Below are 26,477 nucleotides of genomic sequence, written 5' to 3'. Positions count from 1 at the left end.
AAGATCCGCCGGATTGGACAGCGCGCGCGCGCACGCACACACACACACACACACACACACACACACACGGATCACAGATGCTCCTCGGATGCTACAGTGCTTGACCGAACCAATCCATTAGTCTGGTCCATTTAAGGTCGTAGATGAGTGCTGGACCTGCAGAAAAGCGTCCAAAACGATCGAGGGCGGATCTCTGGAGTCAAGTGCTCGCGCACTTTCTGCGGGTGTGAAATAGTGAGTTGAGCTTCTGTCAGCGGAACATCAGAAATGCACGAGTGGGATGAGGTGACACGACTAAAACACGAAAAAGGGGGGAGAGAAACCACCCCAACTCATTTACATATCAGAAGCGTCCGTGGCGCAAATGGAAACCCTCCGTTATAATTATCTTTAAAAACGCACGCATTTTACATTTACAACGCGTGATTGGTCGGAAACGTTGTATGTTGGGGATGATGAGCTGCCAGCGTCGAAATGGGGTTGTTTAAAATGGCAAGTGGCCAAATTATGGAAACCTTTTGGGTCAATATTTTGCTTAGAGCTTAAGTCAAGTGCCAAATTCATCGAGCAAACCAACCCATATTTGACGACAAGAGCAGAATCCTGTTACTGACCTCCTTCAGAATTCATGCTATAGCCTACGCTGTAGGTCATTGATACTTAGTGTGGCGCTTAAAAGCTTTTCGTTAATGATGCATTCAGATGTTTGAAATTGAAGGCTGAAGCACTGCGCGCTAAATCGACATACTTCACTGCATACTTTTTTTTTTTAGAATGATCACAACCCAATGCATTTATTTCATGTATTTATTTATTAACAAATTAATTCCAAATCAGTTGCAGAGTTTTATGGTTACACTATTATTTTGTTTTAGTTTAGAAGTTACACAGGGAATAATTTGGGGTAAATTCAGGTTAACTGGGACATTTTTGCGAGTCATCTCGATGGCCAAAAGTGTGTCAGTTTACCTGAATTCACTCACTATTTCATACGTGGTTTATCTGCACTTTTTTGTTTTATTGAATTTGTTATTTTTGGGCGATTTGTTTTATTTCGTATTTTTCTTTCATTGGAACTATTTTTAGGTGCATACAAACATTTTTATAGACTATGTGGATGCATATCATTTCTATGCATAAGAATACATTGAGTATGAGTGCATCTACAAGAGTCTACAAGAGTTTATTGTTGTCATTTTGGTCAGATAACCGTATTTTGTGCTTTATAGGTAACTCTGAACGCCTAATTTATCTCTTTATTTATTCGGTTATATCATCTGAAATGATTTGTGTGTCTCTGGTTCTCTTTCTGACAGTATATGTGATGTGAATGTTCAGTGGGCTCTGCGTGCGTCATGGGTGGTCGGACTGTGCAAACACATCTACAAACCAACAGCTAAGCTCTGGACAATAGACCAATGAAAGGCTCCCTCTGGAAGTTTTTGTGCTAGATCAGGTTTTGCATTTATTTGGGGCGCAGAAATAATGGTTGATTGACGCGCTCGCACAATACACCCAAACTGGTCAAATAAAAGTGAGCGCGCTCCTTGTTGTCATGGCATTCAACTGGCCTCAATGAACGATGCCTTCATTCATGTTTGGAGCTTTGACTGTCTTATAAAAACCAAATTAGACATTCATAGCGAAATATTTGAGAGTAATTTCCTGCGGTCAAAAAGACGTCCTTGTTGTAGAATAATACAGTTGAGATTGAAGATTTGAAAGCTTAATGTGCACAGATCAAGCTCTCAAGAAAACTAGGCCTATATGAAACAAATCTCAAGGAGGTTGTAAGGAAGTTGTAAAGTGAAGAAACAAGTGTCCTCTGAAATGCATGAGGGTTAAATAGCTGAAATAGCTGGATGCAATATTTTGTTTGTATAAACTTTTCTTTAAATGCGCACCGGTTTTGTGTTTATTTGAACTGATTGATCGTAGGTATCATTATCGAGCTTATGCACCTCAGTTTTAGCGTGAACAAGCATTATTTGTGGATCATTTACACTCAGAAACTGAGGCGCATAAGCTCAGATCAATGAGACCTATCAGTTCAAAAATAAAAAACAAAACCTATACTAATTGAAAAAAACAAACAAAAAAACAAGTTGACAAAAAGATTGCATGTAATATTTGGTAGACAGCATAAAAGGAAATATATAGCCTAAGCAGTTTTTGTAGGCACGGGAACACCACAAATGTAAAATGGTGGGAAGAAAATCCCAAAAAGGGGGCAAATACCCTTGGTGTTTTAATGGGATAATATTAGCTAGCACTTTCTGGAAAAAGAAAATCCAGGGTCAAAATGACAGGAACATAACATGGGGTAAAAAAAAACAAAACAGATTTGTGTGCATGCGTGTTCAATGTAACGTTGTCTTGGGTAAGAGCGCCATCTAGTGACTGAATATAATAATAGCAGAATTTCACTAAACTATTCTTCTATGGCATCAGACTGTAAATGTAAAATCTTTTTAGATTGTATGTGTAAACTATATGCAGTAGAACTATATATCCAACATGTTTTGATTTTTAAAATCTTTTTTTTTCTTCTATTTTTATCTTTTATTTTCTTTATATGTTATGTTATTTTAATTATTTTATGTGCTGTTGGTAATGTTCTGATAAAGTTTTCTAGATAGTAATCTGTTCTATGTTGCTATCTTTTTAACTTGGGTTAAACAATGCAGTGATAATATCTGTTAGTCAATTGCATGCAAGAGAAGTATGTGACTTTAATTTTTCTAACCCATCGTAATTCTACTCCTCTTTGCATTTCGAAATGTAATTTCTAGTTAACGTCTTTTAAGTGATCAGAATATGTAAGTGCGCGGTTTCTCACGAATTGACCACATTTTGGGTTTCTTACAGTATTACATTCTAAGTAGGTATTTTTTTCTGTTTTGACACGTTTATGGAATGCAATATTTTTTTTTTCTCATTATCTCCCTCTTTCGGTGCAGTCTGGTATGTACAACCGACTAATGGGTTAAATAACAAGGGTAGTGTTAATTAGGAGGCAGGTGGTTCTAGTCACTATAAAGGCCTCTAAAAACCTGATATGAAAACTCTGATATGCCACTGAAAAAGGCATCAACATTTGTAGCTACATTCATATTCCTAAAGTATCTGTATACAGTTAAAACGCAAAGCGCATAATAATAATTATGAAAAAAACTAATTGTTAGGGTAAGGGTGATAACATAAAGATTTCAGAAAACCCGTTTGTACGTTTCCTTATTCCCTTTTTCTTTTTATGTCACCAAAAAGGAGGAAACAAAACCTCAAGTTTTTATTAGCACACCACCTACTGGATAACAAACCTTTTTAAATTTCTTAAGTCGTTGTGTTTCCTTGTTGATCAATGAATCGAAATTAATAAATCAAATCAATGTAAATAAATAAATCTCATTGACCTAGAATGTTTAAATTGGCCTTTATATAGACCACGTTTTGTCCCTGTAGTGATTCAACTTTTACATTTCTAATCAATAAAATATAAATTACAGTAGGATGCCAATTAGTTTATTATTTTGTGCGAAAGGCAAACAAATACACCCAATAAAACCACGTGTTATATTATAGGCTATATGGTGTTTTGTACGGAGGACCAAACCTGCAAAAACAATAAATAAATAAATACGCAAATAAATCCACAAAATAATACATAAATTTCACTTGCTGCTTGTAATTCCTAAATTCACCATAAGATGGTGGTGCTGTCATACTTTTTTTCTCGAATTTGAGCCAAAATTCCCACTGCGTCTGTGATAGCTCATGCATAGTCACTTTTTAGTGTAAATAACATTTATAACATCTTCGTTTCCATCCATTGAGGTTACATTAATAACAATATTTGTGATGTGCATTCAATTTTATTGTTTATCTATTTCTTTTTCAGAGTTTCTAACTTTCGTAATTTCAAAGAAGTGGAAAAAGTGCAAAGAACTTGTAACTGCAGGTTGCAATGTTGAAGCCACCACCAAGTGTTTACTTTTTCTCTGTCACTTTTAAAATGCTTGAGCAACTAAAAAGTTTCATTTTTTTTTCTCATTTTAGTGGGTGTTTTACAGTGCGCCTGCGGGAAGTATAGCTACTTTTATTTGGAAGTATAATTATATTTTATTTAATAACATTTTAATCTACATAGAATGTAATTTTGTTTTATAAAATTGTTCTAGGTTATATTTGATACAATTATATAGGCCTATTATATTCTTCTATAATATACTATATTTTATATAATAAATGAATGGCTACTGTTACAAATTGGAGTTTCACATTGACATCGCGTTGTTTGCATAGCCTATTTTAACACTTCGCTTTATTTGCATTAGGCTCCTAAATCCAACAGTAAAAGATAAAAGACTAGAAAAAAAAATGGCTTATTAATCCATGCATGGCTTATTAATCAATTCCCGCTTTCATTTCCATTCATTTGAATATAGGCCTTAAAATACCATATTTTCAGATAAGTTATCGTATGAAGGCACTCCTAAAATGGCAGGAGCTGCATATCCGTGATGGGGCAGATCCTGAGGACGGGGCGGAGTCACGAGCTGTCTAGTTTGATTGACGCATGTGACGCGTCAAATTGAGCGCACGAGCCAGTCTGCAGGACGGACGGACTTTCTTAAGTGGATTAAAGATTACTGTAAAAAGCTGCTCAGTCCTGAACTCAGACACTTCAGTCGTAAAAACGAAGGAGAGGGCAGTCCTTAACGGGAGACACGGGGAGACCCCTCCAATGCTGCACGAGACTTACAGCAGCACAGTTAAAGGTTAAAGGAGCACAACCACAGTAGGGAAACATCACGATGCAAATGGGTAAGTTCCTCTTGATCTGTTAAAGCTGGTCAGAATGACGCCTCTCAGACAGGAATAAAGAATAAAATTATTCATAATAATAGTAATAATAATACACTCTTTAAAAGAAAGGTTCTTATTGGCATCGATGGTTCCATAAACAATCTTTAACATCCATGGAATCTTAACGTTCCACAAAAGGTTCTTTATAGTGGAGGGAAAAAGGTTCTTTAGACTTTTAAAATGTTCTTCACACTAAGGGAAAAAATGGTTCTTTTAAGAACTGTTCACTAAAAAGTTATTTGGAGAACCAAAAATGCTTCTTTGGTATCGTTGCGAGAACCCCCTACACCGTTCAAATTATGTATAGACTATTTTGTGTAAACATGATGTGTCTTTGGATGCTTATAGAGTAGAAATTGCACAAATCATATATGAACTTTTTATGCATCTAAATATTCGATAGCTCAAACATAGACTACATTAGATTAAAGTCGATTACTTTACAACCATTTACTCTTGAAAATAAATCTTGATGTTTTTAAGCTCTACAATTTTTGTCTGAATTTTGCATTAGCTAGTCCCTATTTTTGTTCCCCGTTTCCCAATTGATATTTTTAAAAGAAGAACCGCCAGAAAACCCCTTGAATTAAAAAAAAAAAAAAACCTATAATACAGATATTTATAAGATTCTTTGTTAAATCGTGGCGCTTTCATTTTTTTGTGTTTTTTATTATTTTGAGCGATGGTTTAATTTACAGCCGCAGCAGTGCAAGAAAACTGCTGCTAAAATGATGGTAGCTCTTAAAAATAAAGGTCCTTTATTGGCATCAGTGGTTCTGTGAATAACCTTGAAAATCCATTGCAACCTTTCAAATGCAGAGAAGGTTCTTTAATTTTTTTTAAATGTTCTTCAAAATCTTTCTTTTAGGAACTGTTCACTGAAAGGTGCTTTGGGGAACCAAAAATGGCATCATTTCAAAAACACCCTTTTGGGACCTTTATTTTTAAGAGTGTGTACACTGTATTAGTTGGAATATGTTGAATACACAGGTTTTGGTTCTTGCAGATCAGACGTACGGGGAGGTGAATCAGCTCGGCGGGGTGTTTGTCAATGGCCGGCCTCTTCCTAACGCCATCCGGATCCGGATCGTCGAACTGGCGCAGCTCGGAATCAGGCCTTGCGACATAAGCCGACAACTCCGGGTCTCTCATGGCTGTGTGAGCAAAATTCTGGCCAGGTACAACGAGACCGGCTCCATTTTACCCGGTGCTATCGGTGGGAGTAAACCCCGGGTCACGACGCCAAACGTGGTGAAGAGCATACGGGATTATAAACAGGGCGATCCTGGAATATTCGCTTGGGAAATACGCGACAGACTGCTGGCCGACGGAGTGTGCGACAAATATAACGTTCCGTCTGTGAGCTCCATCAGTCGCATTTTGAGAAACAAGATTGGGAACCTGTCTCAGCCGAGTCAGTACGACAGCAAACCCTCTCCGCCGCAGATCTCCTATAATCCCGTGTATCCGTATTCATACCAGAACGCCATGTCTCCAACCGGCTCCAAACTCGGCAGTCCTCCGTCTGTGTCTGTCAGCCTGTCCCGGGCCTGGCCCTCCGTTCACACCGTCAGCAATATATTAGGAATACGGGCTTTCATGGACCCCGCAGGTAATCACACTTTCTGGATTATCGATAGGCCGTCAAGATCCTGGTGTAGCCTCTTAAAAATATAGATTCTTTTTTGACATCAATGGTTCCACAAAGAACTTTTAGCATCCATGGAAACTTTTTATTAAAAGGTTTCTCACAGTGGAAAAAGGTTATTTAGATTATTAAAATGTTTTGGGGAGCCAAAACTAGTTCTTTATATGGCGTCGCTGTGAAAACCCTCTTTCGGAACCTTTATTTGTAAGAGTGTAGTGCTGGTTTTATGCGATTAATGGGAGTATTAAAAAGTATTCATTTATCAGCTATATTGTAATTTTAACGTTTTACCAATTTGTCAACCAATGCAAAAGTTCCAAATTATTGGCAAAATATTGTATGAGAGCGTGTTTGCATAGCTATAGAAATTGAGAATGATGAGGTGTTTGGGAAATCTTTTATGTATTTGGATTATTAGTGTTGCATTGCTTCTGCACTCTTGATGTGTTACTTCTGCTGTTTGGAGAATAAACGTTATTGATGTTATTTTGTAGGTTCTTCAGATCAGTGTTTAAAGCATGATTGCAGAAAATAAAAAGAAAAGGTTTTCTTATGTGAGATTCTGCTGAGCAGAATTTGAAGCCCACGTTTGAAACTAATTTAATTTAATAAATTAAAAATTCAAACGCTCTCACAATAGTCTGATTATGCATTTGTTGTGTTTCCATTTCTAAATGTGAGCAGTGTTATGTGCATAAGAATCCCGTATAATTTTCAGACTGAGTCAATTTGAAGTTCAGTTCTTTATTTTAGGTTTTACTCCAAGATCAGACTGCATCTTGAAATCGTAATCAATTATTATTTTATTTGTTGTTGTTTTTGTTAACGTTCAACAGCTGCAACTATTTAAACCGGTTTTGTTTTAATTAATTTTTACAGCTATCGCCGGAACAGAGAGTTACCAGCAGAAAATGGAGGACTGGACGGGCGTTAACAGATCTTCATTTCCTTCCGTTCACGGAGTCAACGGGATCGACAAACTTCCAATAGAGAGTGACATTAAGTACACCCAGGTGAACTTTTAATTTGGGACTATTGGTTTATTTATTTTATCATGTGCGTTTTTAATTTCCAGTTTCGTTCACAATATAAACAAACGTTCTTAAAAGTAAAAGTTCCTTGGGTGTTTTCTCTGAAGAACCATTTTTGGTTCCCCAAAGAATCTTTCAGAACCCTTTTTTAGTGTAAAGAACATTTGAATAATCTTAAGAACCTTTTTCCGCTGTAAAGAACGTTTTGTGAATTAAAAGTTCATGGAATCATGGATTCCAATAAAGAACCTGTTTATTTGTAAGTGTTCGAGAGGTCTGTGCAAATGTTCCTTTTATTTTTTTCATCCATAATTTGTCAAATTGGATCTTGTAAATTTAATAGAATAATGCGTTATTATTAAGAGTTCTTAAAAATGAACTCTAGTTTGTTAATTGCATTTAATTTTCTCATAATATAATTTTCAGTTTTTTGTTTATATATATATATATATATATATATATATATATATATATATAAATTATTCTTTTTGTTGCTAATATAAAAATAAACTTTATTTTAAATTTTTAGGGTTCATCAAATTTATCGGGATATGTTCCTGCGTGCGCATACTCCGCCAATCAGTACGGTGTTTACGGTGGACACGCCGGTAACTACGGGCACTGGCAGTCTCAGGGCGCGAGTCTCACCCATCCAAACACCGGGACCATGATACAGAGCCCTAACCTGCACAGCGCCATATCCTTCAAAAACCCGCCCCGAGAAGGTGAAACTGAACTCTCTTATTTACACGAAAACATGAACAAACGAAATAAATGAAATAATAATAATAATGTTTAGTAGAATATAGTATAAGTATCTTGCAACGAACATGCACAAATTAGACATTTTAACTGAAAATGAATGTAAAAAAAAATCTGTAACACACACATATGCAGTAATATATATGAATAATGATACAATATTAAAAATACAAGTATTTTACTGTAAAACATTAAAAAATGAATTATGTACAGAGCAAGTCTACATTGTTAAGAAGTTTACTGTAAAATGCAACTTTTTCATAGCCAAGTAAAAAGCAGTCGCTTGTGGTGAAACGAATTTCCTGCATAAACCATCATATTTGTTTATATTTTATTAAAAATGTTCTTCTTTTTTGTCATTCTTATTTTGTGCATTGGAGTGTTTTATTTAGCATTTTATGTTATTTAGTTTATTGCATTATTTCCTTGTGTTACTCTGACGTCATTATTTTAGGCCGATTTTAATGAACTTTTATGACATTTGTGGCCTTCCATTGTACCACAGCTGCCAGTTTGTACTTTAAATGTACCCCAAACAAATACAGTGTAGGTCACAGTGACGTTGTGAGGGAAGCATAGCCTTTACAAACAGCTGAATGGCTCATTTACACCTTGTTTGCTACATAAACACTCTTCTCTTTTGGCTCCTGCAGAAAGAAAGAGTCCTCTGAGCAAACAGCAGCACGAGGGTCTGAGCGCCGTTCATGGACTCTCAGAGTCATAAAAACACAAAGACAACCAGAGAAAAAGAACTTTCATCTGTTCATCCTTCACGTGCAGCTTCAAGAAGTCATTCAGCAGTACGTTCTGGATAAAACACACCTGAATGTTTCACACCATTATGGAAAAGTGGGATCTGAAGCTGTGGAAATACCACAGAGGATTTCTGCAATATTTGCAGTAGATTTTTTTGTTGTTTTTTTTCTTCCTTGTTCTTTGGTGCAAATAAATTTAGCGTCAGGCTGTTGTTATAAATGGGCTGCAATTTGTTTGAATATTTTCTTGTTAGCAAAACAACATTGTTAGAGGGGAAATGAAATGAAACTGTCCATGTCATTGCATTTTCTTGTCTGTATGATAATGAATGGCCTAGCCTAATACACATATACACCTCTATTTTTATAAATTCATTTCTGCTTAATAAAGGCATGTCAAAAGTGAACTGTCTTTTCTGCTCAACAGTCACAGTCTAGATAACATGTTTACAGAGAGATTATGTGGGATTTTGCTGTCGATGTTTGTTCACATGACAGAAGATCTGCTCGGACAACCATAAAAATAAACAGATAGACGATCCAATCAAACTGTTGCAAGTCCGTTTATGTGACCTTAAATGTAAAAGTTGATAAACTTTTATAAACATAAACGATGTGCAAAATATTTCCAATAAATTAATTAGTAAAAATAACAGTGTATTAAATTAAGCAAGTAACAAATAAGATGCGTTATCGTGAAAAGGAAAAAAGAAGTATAGCTAGTAAAACAACTAGATCCCACTGAACTATCCTTATAAGCGTCATATAATAGGCCTATATGGGATATTTCCAGATTTGTACTTTTTTGAATGTTGAACTTGAATTAATACACTTTTATTTGCAATTTTGACCTTATTTTTAATTTATTTTTAATCTATAGGCTAGCCTAATTTTCCGATAGACGAACTAATTTTTGATTTTTGACCAAATTAATTTGGATAGGCCTAGTTTATTTGATACCACCTTTCCACTTATTAGTTGTTCGATTTTCCTAAAATAACTAGGCTATAATAATAGGCATATTATAATTATAATAACAAAGCCAAAACGTTAGGCTTTACGTTTTGGCAATTTAGCGAATTTTAACGTTTTAACGTTTCAGCGATTTCATTTTTAAAGAATAGCCTGGTATTTAAATGTTTGCTAAATCGGTAGGACCGAATTCAGCGCTTCAAAATCCCGAGATATCTTTTTATTATTATTTTGTTACACTTTTTGAAGCAGGACTGAATGTTACTAACTTTGTGGATGAAGTTATTGGTCACACTGTAAAGTGTGTTGAACTTGAGGAACATCTGGTTTTACTTTAAGGAGAAAGCAAGCCTAAAGGGCCGTTCACACCAAGAACGAAAACTATAAAGATAACAACTACAGAATCCACACAGACCGATAACGTTTATTACGAACGCGCATGCGCAGATATGTTGTTTGCAGATTTAAAGGCCCGTACTAATTAAAGCATTATGAATTCTGATTAGCGGTCAATGTTTTTATCATTCATCAGCAGGAAAAAAAACAACAACAACAAAAAAAAAACCGTCTGAAAGTGATTCCAACTATCGTTCCCATGTGTCGTTATCATTATAGTTTTGGTGTGGACTTCCCTGTTCTCGCTGAATTAGAACGATTATTAAAGCTACATAGTTATCATTAGCCTGTAGTTATCGCCCTTGGTGTGAACAGGCCTTAAAAGGACAGTGCACTCCACCCCCAAAAATGTCATCATTTACTCAAGTTGTTCCAAATCTATATAAGCTTCTCACACACACAAAATATATTTTCAAGAATGTGGGTAACCCATCTGATTGGTCACCATTGACTTTCAAAGTATTTTTTTCCATACTATGGATGTCAATGGGGACCAGCAACTGTTTAGTCACCCACATTTTTCAAAATATCTTTCTTTATGTTCAGCAGATGAAAGAAACTCATACTGGTTTGGAACATGCCGACATGATGACAGAATTTCTATTTTTGGGTGAACTATCCCTTTAACTGCCTGGATTCATAATTAAAAGCATATTAAGTCATTTAAAGGGAAGTCTTGGCCAGGTGAGATCAGGTGAGATGTAGTATCACCTTAACCTAATGCTTCCACAGGTATTTTAAGCACAGGTTTCAAATTCGAAGGAGTCAGAAACCATCCAAGTTTTATTGTAGATTTAAACACAACTATTTGTAGGTCTAAGCATATGCATCAGTTGCCATGCAAAATATTTACACAAGAGATATCAAATCAAACCAGGCACACCCTGAAAACAACTATCCTGGAAAAAACAGTTGGTCATTACAACTCTGGGCAAACTTTTTAATGTACCATCCTGCTTTTGTTTAGCAGAATGCGTATAAGTTCTCATCTGAGTGAACTATTGGTTCTTATCTGTCCCGTCTGCAGCTTCTTCTTTCTTACTTATTCAAAGCTTACCTCTTGTGTTAGCTCAGGCATGTCCGGCAGGTAACGTGAGATGTTACATGGTCCAGTTGCAAACATCTCTATCTGAATGAGGGTGTGCAGCACTCTATTCGCTGAGGTGACTTAAGCTCTCAGTAGTGGCTCAACTCAATGAACCAAAGGGTTTTAAAATCATGTGACTAATGAGCAAAAATGCAAGATAAGTTATATTGAGTTCCAATATGTTTTAGAAACTGCTTGGAATATTCTGGACTGTTTCCGTATACGGCCCCACAGTAAAGGTTGCAATAAAGCTTTTATAAAAAATCTGGAATGTTTTCATTTAGAGATGGAATATATTTATAACCTTCTATATATATATATATATATATATATATATATATATATATATATATATATATATATATATATATATATATATATATATTTTTAATATATATATATGTTTTTCTCATTAATTTTCAATAATAAAAAACTTTAATTGATAAATAAACATTATTGGTAATAATATAATTAATTCTATAATTCTATAATTCTGAAATTCTTTTAAATCATTTTGTTAAAATAGTGTAAAACAATTATAATATATATATATATATATATATATATATATATATAAACATTATATATGTATATATATATATATATATATATATATATTACATATGTGTATTTATATGTGAATGCATGTGTGTGTGTGTGTGTGTGTGTGTGTGTGTGTGTGTGTGTGTGTGTATATATATATATATATATATACATTTTTCATTTTGATAAAGATGTATAAAATTGAATATTTTACATAATACAACATAGTTTTTAATTAAAATTATATTAAATAATTATATATAGATAATTAAATGCTGATAATATCATTTGTAATGAAACTGGAAAAATGCTAAATATAATGCCTCAGACTTTTGGTCCCTACTGTATTCAAAGGAGTTTAAAGCATTATGATATTCATATATATCATTGTGTTATTTTAAGACTTTGCAGGCAAACAAAGAGCCGGTAAAGAAACACATCACATCTTTAAACATCCTAATCCACGTCTCAGACATAATCCTAAAGAAAATCCACATTTTCAGTGAATATGCTGACAGCATCACAAGAAGAGACAAACGTCAAAGCCTGAAGGTAATTATGGGTATTATGGTACATGCCTTGTTGTGTAAAACTAGTTATGACTTTTGTTAGTTATGATTGTCCTCCACACCTCGAAACATCATTAATCTTGTCCAAGTCAAACATGATTAGAGCAGCATACGGCTCTCTTTCAGGCCACAGGGTTTGAATGTCTCTGAGCAGCGCAGACAGCAGGCGCCGGGAGATGCACTATACAGTCAGAGCGTGAAACCACAGCCTGAAGTCTCCTGCCTTACTGCTGTCTTATGTGTAGGACTACCATCACACACTCATTCACAAGCACCATACACACACGTCTATTCATATAAAACTACATAAAACACAAACAAAACGACAAAATACACACAGTTTTGGTTCCAGAGTAATTCAAACAGTCTTAGTCAATCCTCAACAATGACACAAGGCCTCAAGTGTGCATCTCATAGACCAACTGATGAGTTGCTCTATAATTCTGCATTGCATAAAATAATAAATAGGCTTATCAAATGTTAAAAGGGAGGAGGAAACGCTTCCCGCATCTTTTGTTGGTGCTGACGTCAAAGGTTTAGTGTCCAATCAAACTCTGCAGTACTTTGACACCAGTTCAACACGGACAGGTTGTTGCGTGACAAGCCCTCATCTTCAAAAACCTTGAACAAACTCTTCAAGTAAAATTTAAAAAATGTCCCATTAAATACAAGTTTACTGCCAATTTGGATGAACATGTTTTGTGCTGACCACAATGTGTTTTCGATCATGCACTGTCGGCCATTGAAACTCGAAATATAGACATTTGCAAGTAAAATAAAATAAATTTTTATGGTAGAAAATAAAAGGAAAAAAAATTCTTTATCAAAAAATTTAATTATTTAGTATTATTGGGTCTAAAAGTTCATGATAATCTTTTTCAGTGTTTGATTTTAAAGACTTTTGCTTCTAAATTTTGTATTGAAACAATCTCTGTATTCATATCCTATGTAAAAACCATTTGGTTTGGATGTATGAAATCAGTTTATGCATTTGGCAGATGTTTTTATCCAAAGTGACTAACGTTGGAGTCAGGATATAGATTTACATTTATGAAATTCTGAAATGTGAGCTGAAACAGTCTTCACATTTTAAATTCCTGCATGTTTATTATTAAAAATTAAATTTTTCTAACTCTAAATTTTAAAACTAAATTATGAGGCCTATAAAGTTCATAGACAATAGTTTGATTTGAAAGATTTTTTTATTATTATTTTATATGACAAACAATTTTGTCACAACCACTTGATGCCTAATATATAAAATGCAATTCATTTTATTAAGAATAATATATATATATATATATATATATATATATATATATTTTTTTTTTTTTTTTTAACTGGTCCTCCAAAGTTCATGAGAATACTATTTTTTTTTCAAAGTTTGATTTTAAAAACATTTATTCTTTCAGTTTTGCATGACAAAAAAAAAATTGTCCATTTTATGTCCAATGCACAAAATACAATACATTTCTATAATAAAAAAATATGCAAATACAAAATAAATAAAACTAAATTATTGGGCCTGTAAGGTTCTTGATATTTAAAATATTTTTCATTATTTTAAAAACATTTGTTTTTTAATTTTGCATGACAAATTATTTTGTCACAGCCATCTGTTGTCCAATGCATAAAATACAAAACATTTTTATTATATATATAACTAAATTACTGGGTCTATAAAGTTCATGATAATATAAATCCTTTAAAGACTTTGTCACAGCTACTTGATGTCCAATATAAAAACCATTTGATTTGGATGTATGAAATCAGTTGTCAGGTTTGAAAATGAAGAGTTTGCTTTTATTAAGATATGCATTTAGCAGACACTTTTGTCCAAAATGACTTATGTTGCATTTAGACTGTACAATGAGATTATAATGTGAAACACTCTTCACAAAAACCAAAAACACAATTTAAATACATATTTTTAATACAAACGAATTGTTGAATATTTTCCTTTACAGTTCACTGAATTCAAAAGAGCCAATCCGGTAAAATGAGTCTGCGTGTTCCCAACATGTGACGCCAAATGCATTGAAATAAAGAATCACAAAATGACTCTTACTACTGTGTTACTTCCCCATTCATTCATCAAACACATTCTGATGTGTAGCTTCATGGGAAATGAGCAAATGGATGCTCAGCAGTTTAGGGTTACTCTGTTTGTCGAGCACTTACACGTGTGTGTGTGTGTGTGTGTGTGTTGTCCATCTATTTCTGTCGTTTAGCCCATCTTGGTCTTCTATACAGTCTTTGTTTTCTCTCACAAACATGGGCCGCTGTGGACGCCTGCGGTTCTGATCCAGTACGGGCTCAGCACTTCTAGTGTTTGTTTGGGTGGTATGGAGGCATGGCTTTGAAAGATGACTGGACTGGCTGACCTTTAAGATACTATATGAATTATTGTCCAGGGTTTTATGAGGTCACACTGAGCTTCAGTAGAAAGAATCAAGGCTGAATTTGTTTTAGTTGTGGTTTGTGTTCGAGGCCAGGCTGCTTGCAAAACGGCATGATGATGCTTAGAATATTTGCATGATATAAACTGGAATTTCCTCTTTTTGACACAAAAAGAGTATGTCTCAACTAAATGGTTTAGAAAATGCTGCAAATTTGAGGCTTGTTTAATGTTTTGATCCAAACAAGCTGCATGTTTTGAGCCCTTAAATAACCAAAGTACAAGAATCCTCCCCTCTGAACAGCAGCCCACCCTGTATGACTTCACTGTATCCCATAATGCAATGCTCCCAATGTTAACAGCTTCCTCATCTGTGGGCAATGCAAGAAACAGATGCGAAACACCGCAGCACTATGCCAGCGTTTCTCCAAAATGAGCTTTGTTATGCAGCAGCATTATGATTTAAAGATCAATAAAAATTAAAATGTAGAAGAATGATTACATCTTTCTGCATTAGCAACAGTTTGTAATATATTATGCAAATGTATATAAATTATAGTTTTTATTATCATGTTAGAGTACCACATTACTGGACACTTGTTGATGTTTTCCCTTCACCACATATATAGAGAAGAAACATGTTGTTTTAAGTAATTATACTATGTATGCTAATTATACTAAGTATACTATATATACTGTTATGTGTTTCGTATTTTAAATGAGTTCTTATTTTTGGTGTTTTTGTAATTTTTAATGAAATCTGTCTATAGTTTTTTATTTATTTTTAAATTTTAATTTTAATTAGTTATTGAGAAAAATGTTTAAGATTTTTAGTTATATATACAAGTTATATATAAGTTGGAGTATATATATATATATATATATATATATATATATAGTTGATATTTTAATATTTTATATTTTTGTATATGTTGTATTATTAAGAAATTGTATATAATTTATATAATATATATTTTTTATTGAAATAATTATATAAATAAATTGTAATTGTAAAGAAATTCATATAGGCACAACTTTTTACATAGGTTAATATTTATAGCAATATTTTTCAGCAAAACTCACTTCAAACATTTAAGCGGAGGCCTTTACATCACAACATCTTTTAGATCATTCACTCAAGTATATCCAAACATTTGTCTGGTATTATATTATAAAATAGTATTTTGCAATAATAAATTAAAGTTTGTCTTTCCACAGAATCTAGCCTACTGACTAACTAGTTTAGATTACATTCTCCTGAAAAAAGAAAAAGAAGAAAATAAATAAAATCACGCCTTAGCTTGTTAAAAGGCATTCTGAGACAGACTGTGCTGTCAACAGTGTTTTAAGGTGGGTCTGTTTCAAAATCATCTACCATGATTGAAAGACTTGGACAAGAGCTTTTTGCGGTCATGTGACACCGCGCTCTGTTTCATCTTTTGCACTGACTCTCTGCTGACCTCGTAAGAGTGTTTCATTTGTAACGGTGGTTGGCAACCGTCAAACTCGTTTTTCCACTGCAGCGACACGACTGTCTCTAATCTGAGCTCCACTAAACTCAGTCTGCACATCGGACAAAAGAAAGAAAGAAAAGAAAAGCGAGGTATTGAGATGCTTTTCATTGATGTCATTGTGTTGATTGCTCCTGAAAACACGGTGTAAATATGTCTGCGAGTCAAAAGCATCTTTAATGAAAAAGCTGCATGCACGCACGCATGAACCGAACCGATGGCTATCTCCTCCTGAGGAGAGAAAATTCAAGTCTTGACTGTAATCGGGAAATTCCATCTCAACTCACTGGCTGACATCCACAGAATATCTCAGGCCACCGATATGGAAGAAGTCCACTTTACACCTCCCAGATTAAAAAATAAAAAAAGTATGTGCGTCTGTGTGTGCACGTCATGATTATGATTTTTGGGAATTTATTGCAACATCCACCCCTCAAAAATTAAATTAAATTAAATTAAAAAAATAAATAAATCCAAAATAAAATGTAATATAAAATAAGTAAATAAATAAATAATATAACATAAAAAACAAAATTAAATACAAATGCAAAATTAAATAATAGAAAATAATCAAATAAAGATAAAAAACAACAAAATAAAATAATAAATAAATAAAAGCACAATTAAAATAAATCAAATTAAAAAATCATTTAAAAATATGAAAATAAATATAAAAATAAAACAAAAAAGCAAAATTGCTAATGGGATGAAAATGAGACAACAATTAAATATTTTTAAAGGGTTGAACAATTTAGAAGTTGTAAGTAAAAATGTGTCTGTCTAAAAAACTAAATCATCTCTTCACGTCTAAATTCGCTCACTTCCGCAGGTCATTTATTTTCGAATGAAAAATCTGTCATCATCCACCCACTCTTGTGTCACTTGAAACTCCTGACATTTTCCTCACCGAACACAAAGGAGCTATTATCAAAATGTCATGTATTTCAGGCAACAAAACTGCAATGATCACCGGCTGTCAAGGTCAGGTGCGGTTTTAGTTTCATTAAGGGAGATACAACATACATGTTCTGGACACCTTCAACACCAGGGGCGTAGCACTAAGTGTTGGGACCCGGTCACACAACCAAGTGGGTGGGCCCCTCACAACACAACACCTCACCAATCATATTAACAATAATAATCAGTATATCATTATACCCCCATCCAAGGGCCCCTGTTACTCAGTTCCACTGTACTACCCCCTGTCTGACGCCCCTGTTCAAAACTAAAGAAATTGTGAACTGGCTACTAAACTGTTAAAAAGTTAGCAGTTTATTTTGCTTTAATCTTTGGTTATGTCTTGTCTCGCCTAGGCAAAAAAGTGAGCCCTCAGCTGGTGCCCTTAAAAAAAGTGCATGACGCCCCTGTGTGTGTCCCATTTGACCTTATCAGCAGCTCTGAGCTGCTGCACTGATGGCAGTGACTGATAGCAGAGAGTGTTGTAAGTAACCAACCCGCCCCCAACCTCATGGAAATGAACCAGGGAATGGATCACAGCCAATAACCACCGAGAAGCTGACTTTACCCTGCCGTGCCACACAGCACGGCCCCATTCCTCCGTTTCCTACTTCACTTTATCACCAGCCTTGGCGAACGACTGTGAACAATTATCAGGGGCACAGTACTGATTCTCTAATAGCTCCATTAGCCAGAGCGAGTCATTTCTGATGCTGGCTGCAGGTTTAATCCGAATCCATCAGTGCTGAGACGGCACATTCTGTAGCTCTGAATCGGAAAGGCTTGAGATTTCTTGAAATAGATTCAGCAAAATACAAACTTCAGTGTTTTATACACAATTATGATTGTATCAGTGTGTTTTTCCCTCTCTGACATTAGTTGGGTTTAAATCTGTGCTGATCTTGGTTTTTTTTTTAATGTGTGTAGCCTAGCTAGTAAGCGTTCATAGTGTGACTAAAGAGCCAGGCCATTTAAAGTCCGCGCATTAATTTGCACGGATTAATTGTTAACATCAAGACTAGCAAAGTAGGCTAAATAAAGTCCATTTTGATTTCATGCCGACTTTAAATCCCACTATACTGTGTTGTAGATCGTGGTGGTAGTGAGGGCGTTATTTAACCTGGATTTAACATTTGTTTTTTTTTCATCAGCTCACAAGGGGTCGGATCACAGTCTAAAAACGCATAGGTTGTCAGAAATGCATGTAAGCATGTTGCAGAAACGTTATCCAGCCTGAAAGCGCAGTGAAGCTCCGCCCACTCACATGACACGTCCCTCTGTGCAAAAGCGCTCCAAAACAAGCTACACTGTAAAAAGTGAAAGTTGACTTAACTTAAAAAAATTTAGGAAACCCGTTGCCTTAAAATTATTAAGTACATAATAATAAAAAAATTAAGTGAACTTGACAATTCAAATAACTTATTTTTTTAAATGATCATTTACTTAAAAATTTTAAGGCAACGGGTTTCCTAAAATTTTTTAAGTTAAGTCAACTTATCACTTTTTACAGCGTATTCAGACTTCGCTACGTTACTAACACACGCGGATTTCGGTTAAAATTGAAGCTGCCTTATTTATCCTCATTTTTGCCCCGATTTACAGTGTGACAAATTTGACGCTTTTGATTGTTTTCACGTGACGTCACACCCTTATAGGAACGCCCACCTGGAGGGCAAAACTAAGCTTTGCTCCACTGACCACCATTTATTTTTAATAATAATTAATTAATAAGTAATAATGTAGTAAAACGCAGATATTAAAAGGCGAAATTCAGTAAACACCTTATTGATGATGTATATTTTGTACAGACAAGAAGATGAAGCCAGAATATAAACACAATGTGCAAAGTTTCACGTTAAATGGCTTCCCATAGAAAACCATTATAAGGAAAACACTGAACCGTTAAACGGACTGCGTTCATATTCCGGCCTCATCTTTTTGCCTATGTAAACAATGCATCATTAATATGGTGAATACTGAATTTGATTTTTTAATATTACCGTTTTAAATATATTACGGCACTTTAAATGTTTTTACAACGTTTTATCGCACTGTTTATGATTGAAATATTGGCGCGGGTGCTTAATATGGATTGCAAATGGCCAAAACTTGCATTTTGTTCGGAAATACCTTTGTTTTATTCTTTTGAGAGGTGATCTAAATATTTGCGGCTGGAAAATTGACACGCAAGTGCTGCAGGATGTTCAACCCGATCTCATGAAAGTGCGTATAAATAGTACTACGCCAAATAAAAATGACAACTCGTGGTATTGATACGCAAAAATGGATTTTGGCTTGTATATGCTACGCGATGGGTAGGATTAGGGTTGTGGGGTAGATGCGTATCATATGCACGCGAAAACTGCGTATTATATGCACGCCAAACACTTTCGTATCATATATAAGCCAAAATCCATTTTTACGTATTAATACCACGAGTTTTCATTTTTATTTGGCGTACTATTTACACACATTTCTTCGAGCCAGTCACGTGACTGAAAGCTATGAGCTAGATTTTGAGAGAGCCAGTTCACATGTTTGTTATTTTGAGCCGATTTTAGAACGGTTATTGTTTTCATTTGTCTCCTAGCACTTTAACTAAAGTTGGCAAGTGTATTATGCCCATATTTTAAAATATTTGTGAGACTTTTAAGTGTTTTTAAATCTGATTTTAAAAGTTTATCTGAGGAAAGTGTGATGAACTCATTGACTAATAATGGCTCATCAAAAATAAATGTAAAATATATTAATATATTGTAATAGGCTACATTGTGTGTAGACAGGAGAGTTTTGAGAAATATATTTAAATCACTGCCAAGGTGTCTCTAATCCATCTTTAAATCACATTTAAATTGAGGTAAGTGTTAACAGCATGTAAGGCAAAATCAAGTGGGTCTCATGGGGAGACGGCCCTCAAATCTCATTCAGTTTCCTCTCTCGTGAAACCTGAAGCTTTGGCGTCGACAGACGAGTGAGTGACCGAGCCACACCTCATTCCCAGAGGAGCTTTAAAAGCCTCTCTCCTAATCCCTTAACTAAATATTTTCAGATTATTTTGTCTGTTGATGCAGTGAAGGTTTGCTTCTCCAGAAAATCTCCAGAGATTAAGAGATCAGGAACATTCAGGTAGGTGGGAACGTGAAGGTGAAGATCATGACCGAGACGTCAATGAAAGCAAAGACACCTAGAGGAAAACGTTATTGCTCAGATGCTGCTGCTCTTTCATAACTCACGGGATTCAAATGTGTTTTATGTTTTATTGAATGAAATCTCAGTTTTGTCTCTTTTCTCAGGTCTTTTTCTCAAGTGAAAAATCTGCGAAGCAGGAGACTTCTCCTTTTCATCTCATTGCAGTCTACACTTTTAAAAATAAAGACTCTTTGGCATTGATTAAGATGGCATCCATTAAAAACCTTTAAACATCCATGGAACCTTTCCATTGGACAAAAGGTTCTTTAGTGAAAAAACATGAATGTTCTTCACACTAAAAAGTGGTTGTTTTAAGAACTGTTCACTGAAAGGTTCTTCAGTGGCACAAAAATGATTCTTCTACGCAAATCCTTTGTTTTTAGGAGAAACGAGGATTGCTGTGTCGACGGACATACTTATCATGATCACTTCATTATTCTTCAGATAGGCTAAATAAAATGTTATTGTGTCTCATGTGAAGCCAGTATTCTTCATCTCGTCCGTCATTCGTGTGTGCGCAGAGTGAGTGTGGATGTGTTGTTTCCTCTCAGCCCATCAGCTTTGAATGGGTTCTGTGTACACATTGGTGTGAGAGAGATGCATCGAATGGGGGCTCATTCAGGACCTGCAGTGGAGGAGGATGTTTTCAGCCCTTCTGGGTGGTACTGTGGACGCCCCTGATGCAGATAGTATTGTTAATGTGAAAAGGTGATGTGTTACATCAGATGCATGCTGGGATACATGTGCAGGTAGGCTGTCTGTAGCATTGGTGCTCTTCGGCTCTCAAGAGACTTATCTATAGTGACCAGTAGATGAAATCACACACACAAAAGCTCAGACATGCACATACACATGAAATGCTTTATGAGGATTCACATTTAAATCAGATATCTGGGAGATCTTTGGGAACAATATGTTAAAAGTTTCAAAATGTTAATGAGTTTTAAATAGACTGACAATTAGACATGTGTGTCCACTGTTAATATCACTGACACAAAACTGCCTTGACTGATCAAAAGGCCTCAAAGGGAATAAAAAATCCCTGACCCTGGTAAAAATGCTACAGTCACACTCATTAGTTTACAATAAACAGATTAAGAAATGAGCAATTGAAAGTGATCTTAGAAGTTATACGTCTCACCTCTCAAATCACCTCCTCATTTGTTCCATGTCGGTGATAAGAGGCTTTAATCATTGGCTCGGTCTCTGGAGAAATGGTCTAACGTTCATGGTCTACCTACAATGTCTTTGCTAATTGGTTCAGGCAGCAGTCTTACCAGATATTACAAGGATATCAATGACAAGAGCCCATCGACTGTCATTTAATAATGTTAAAAATAGCATTAACTTGGTTAGTAGAACAAAACAAGGAAAATGTGGAAAAAGATGAACTAATACGTTGAAAAGAAATGAGAAATATATGACTGAAGTGTACTGTTCAGTATTATATTTTATTATAAAGTTTTATAATACTAATTATACATTAGCAGAATATTTCCAAACAAACATTTGCCTAAAATTCTCACAGATTCAAAACTCAATCAAAGCACTTACAGACTTCATTAGACAGTAAAGGTGTGGGAAGAGAAGCAGTAAATCCTTTAATTAGACGTTAAAAAGAGAGACTGATTAGCTACAGGTGACATAAGTGCCTTTTACATATTCTTCTGCTTGATTGGATTTTAATAGGTGGTCAAAGTTCAGGAAAATGGCGACATAGTCTGGCTTCGATTAGACATACAGTCAGCACTATATATAATTAACAGTAATGTACAGTAGCCTCACTATAACTAGCAATGCTTCTAGTATCAGCAAAAAATCTGTGTACGTTATTCTTAATCAGCTGTTTAGAATCAGAAAATCAATGAATGGATCAATTAATCTTTTGAATCAATGACTATAAGTCATTTAAGTCATGAATCAATCAGCCATGTGCTCAACAATGTCTGGTACGTACTGCTCTTGCCAGTTGTATGAAATGAATAAGCAAAATAAGAAAATAAGTATTTAAAGTTACTTTTACATCGAAAATACCCAACAGTTGTTCAGGTGAGACAACTACAGGTCACTGCTAACTGAGCTTTGCTGCTTGTATAATGGGTTACGATAACTGCCCAATAAGACTATAGCTGGAAATGCAAGGACTGAAATATTTTGTCTTTTTTTGTGTGGGATGTTTGAATACATGTGGTAACTGATGAATTTCAGCACATGAAAGTATAAACATTTGAAAATGTCATGAGATCACAGAAAGTCAGTGTTTGACCTTGCTGTTTTATTGTTAGTCTAACCAATAAACGAGCCAATAAGAACGCATGTTTAAGTCATTTCAAGTGTTTTCAATGAGGCATTTTGTTATTTTTTCCTTTTTAATGGACGCACAGCACACATTTGAGTGTTATGCAGGGGAAGACTGCAGCGGACCACCCACCCCTGCACGTCTCAAACAGGGCCCACAGAGGGTAATTAAGCTGTTTTCTTGGGTCATACAAGTCTCGCTCGTTAAAACTTAGAGGAGCGATGGGTGGTTGTATGCTGGTTGTACGCCGGAATATGCTAAAGACCGCTGGGTCAATTCAGAAACTCGTGGGCCAAATAAATTCTTCTGTAAATGAAAGACATCGTTCATATGATGAGCATCATCATCATCATTTTGTGTGAGATCATCTGTCTCTGTGAATCTCATGACATCTGTCAAGAAGGCTAGGGTCATATTTCATCCTAAAAGCAACAGAAAAAGATAAAACCATTAATCAGGCACTACTTAAAGGGATAGTCAATCCAAAATTAAAATTCTGTCATTATCTACTCACCCTCATGTCATTCCAAACTTATATAAAGATATTTTGAAGAATATTGGTAAACCAAAAAGTTTTGGTTACCATTGACTTCCATTAGATGGACCGAAAATATAATGGAAGTCAATGGGTAACAAGGCTTGGTTACCAACCCTCTTCAAAACATCAAAATAAATACAGGGTTGAAACTACATTAGGGCAAATAAACAATGACAGAATTTTCAATTTCTGGTGGAATATTCCAAATCTATATAATATGATGAAACACATGCTGTTGTCAAAATGGACAGAAAAAATCCTGTTGCCATATTAGGCTTAATTTTCTCTATACTTGTGCAAGCCTTTTTGTAAATGCTTAGTTTACTGAACATTCTTCAACATTATTCTAACAGCTATTCAAGTCTTTAGGATGTTTTATTAGTGGAAATAAAGTTACATAAAATTATACTTAATCAAAGGGAAGCATGCATGGACATTTAATGACCACAGTGAGATATTAAGTATCATGGCTTAAACAAATGGTTTTTGAAAGCACAAGTAAGAGGGATATAATCGCATACGAAAATGATTTCATAATTTCAGTGGAACAAAATGCATCATTTGCTGAAGCATATTCATCAGTGAGCTCTCATCAATGACATTCTTTCCAAATACAACAAACTTACTCAACTAGCGTTAGCTGAGGTATCTATATAGAAACACGTATGCACCCAGAGGAATGGATGCAGGCTCTTGCTGTGCCAAACATCACAGTCATCGCCCATCAGTTCAGCTGACCATGTGTGATTGTAGCATGAAGTCAAACCTCTGCCTCACACACGGGCAGATCTGATGAACTGGTCACTTGTTTTGGCTTCAGATCCCTGATGTCATTGCCTAGACCTCAAGTGTCTTTCAACAGCAATTAATGCAGGCTGAGCTTATGGCCAAATGTGATCAAAGAACAGTCTGAGTGGAGTGGATTTGATATGGTGATGTTCTTTGTTTTGAAATAATCTTTCTCCATGACAAAATTATTATCAGACTTGTGAAAACTGCCTGTTCTCATTGTGCTTGTTCAATTTTCTCACATCTTTGTTTAGTCCGCTAAAATAGAAGTTTGTTTTTGCATTTTGTGTTGGGACTGCAGGAATACATAACTGAAACTGGGCAGTGGCTTTTTTGTTCCAGGCATGCTTTGTATGCGACTGGTTTGGGAGTTTTGGGAAGTGTTGTTTCGTGTGTTGTTGAGCCAAGATGAGAAAATTGGAGACTTGTTAGTTGTTATGGTTTGATATTTGGCAATTTAGATGAGTTTCTGTTATGTTTCTGAGTTTTTGGCTCGTTCTTGTGGAACAATATCTCATACATTTCATGTAAAAAAAACCCCCGTTAAAATGCTAATGTGCTAGCTATTTGTTTTTTTTAAATATAACAGTTTATTGAACCTTATCAAAATATAAAAACAAAAAAGTTTGCATGTGTGTTTTGTAATGAATTTAATGCATCAGGCTTTTATGGCTCATATAGTATTATATAGAATATGGAGCATGTTGGAGGAAAAAACACCTACATTTTTTTAAGAGGCCCAAATGAGCAAAAATATTCAATTTGGTGCAGATGCTGATATTTATAAGGCCAAAGTATAACAGTATCTCCCATAATGTGTCTTAGTAAGATGAGATTTAAATTAATAATAAATTCAAATATTTACAATGATGATTGAGAGATGAACAAAAAAACGTTCCTCAAAAGCCTGATGATCATATTTGATACTCACATTTGAACATGATTTTTCTAAAAAAAATAAAAAATCCATGGATAATAAAGTACACCTAAGTTGCTTCAGTACAGTATATGTTCCTCCTGAAATATTACAAACAATATAAAAGTTGTTCTTACGTTTACTTGATAAAACTCTTTAAGTATTTTACAGCAGAAAGACATGTGAACCCAAAGGTGCATGGACGTTTGCACAATTATGTTAAAACTTGCTAAAAACATATAGACTATTGGTCAGATGACAGAAGGCATGTAGTAGATTTTGTGCAACTGTTTTTTTCTGATCATGTCGATCATTTAGGCCTTAGAAATTTGATACAATAGGGTTAAGAAAGGTTAAGGTAGCTCAACACATGGAATCACTGTGCACAATGAAATCAAGTTAAGCTAAAGAGCAATTGTTGTTAGTGCACACAATTTAGGGTTTAAATTGTAGATTTTTATAGCAAATAAAAACAAAGTTTTAGGCCATTTTGAGCGGCATGTTCCTTTTTGTGCTTGACATGGTCACTAGGAACCATTGCCTTGTGACCAGCTGTGTAATGATTAGTCAAAATAAAAGCATGCATGTTTGAAACAACATGAAAGTGAATAAACAATGCCAGAATTTTCATTTTTAGGTGAACTATTCCTTTAAGCGTTCTCAGTGAGCTTACAGCATGTGTGCATGATGCAGGCCGCAGTCAAGAGGGGTGACGATGTGTGTCACAGAACCCGCACTGATCGCCGCTGTTTGTAAGCAAAGCCAAGCAGAGAGATTATCTGCTGGTAAGAGCTGGGGGCTGTTGTAAATGATCTGTTGTGTGGGTGATAAACCCTGTCAAAAGCACCTCTTGCGCGGCACCTGGGCTTAAAGAAAGTCATGCTCAGATTTGTCTCATGTGCAAGATTAAAATCAGGACGCGGTTGACTTCAGGGTAGGACTGAAGGGTTTATTTAACTCTAATGAATATTTCACATTTCGCACAAAGACATTCCTGCAGAGATCTCTGGGAGTTCTGTGTATCTCAGGGTTTCGCTTCAGCATGAGAACAAGCCGTTTTCATCATCGCAAACAATCCGTATAGGAAACACTGAGCCGTGTGTGAGTGCGTCTGCATGCATGTATGTGCATGTTTTGTGGGTTCCTCACGGCGTTAATCATCAGTACTAATTACAACAAACCCATGAACAGACTGACTGGAATCTGTTAAGATTCTGAGGACGATTGCGGGATAATATGTACACAGCCAAC

The 26,477-nt window shown here is 35.1% G+C and overlaps 1 protein-coding gene across 1 annotated transcript; it reads left to right on the top strand.

Annotated features, from left to right (window-relative positions):
• The first annotated feature begins 4,590 nt into the window (after positions 1 to 4,590).
• On the top strand, positions 4,591 to 9,469 carry pax1b (paired box 1b). Its single transcript, XM_058756003.1, has 5 exons — positions 4,591 to 4,824; positions 5,873 to 6,478; positions 7,394 to 7,527; positions 8,075 to 8,270; positions 8,961 to 9,469. Exons 1-5 carry the CDS (start codon positions 4,815 to 4,817, stop codon positions 9,029 to 9,031), a joined length of 1,017 nt encoding a protein of 338 aa, XP_058611986.1. The 5' UTR covers positions 4,591 to 4,814; the 3' UTR covers positions 9,032 to 9,469.
• Positions 9,470 to 26,477: the final 17,008 nt, after the last annotated feature.

This window comes from Onychostoma macrolepis, chromosome 20 (assembly GCF_012432095.1).
Source record: "Onychostoma macrolepis isolate SWU-2019 chromosome 20, ASM1243209v1, whole genome shotgun sequence".
NCBI lineage: Eukaryota > Metazoa > Chordata > Actinopteri > Cypriniformes > Cyprinidae > Onychostoma > Onychostoma macrolepis.
The sequence above is the reverse complement of the archived record's forward strand: the minus strand, read 5'-3'. Positions and strand labels throughout refer to the sequence as shown.

Bases quoted from the DNA above. Each gene is read 5' to 3' on its own strand.
- pax1b (XM_058756003.1), top strand. The intron at 6,479-7,393 runs GTAATCACACTT...TAATTTTTACAG, and splicing joins GGCTTTCATGGACCCCGCAG to CTATCGCCGGAACAGAGAGT. The intron at 7,528-8,074 runs GTGAACTTTTAA...TTAAATTTTTAG, and splicing joins GTGACATTAAGTACACCCAG to GGTTCATCAAATTTATCGGG.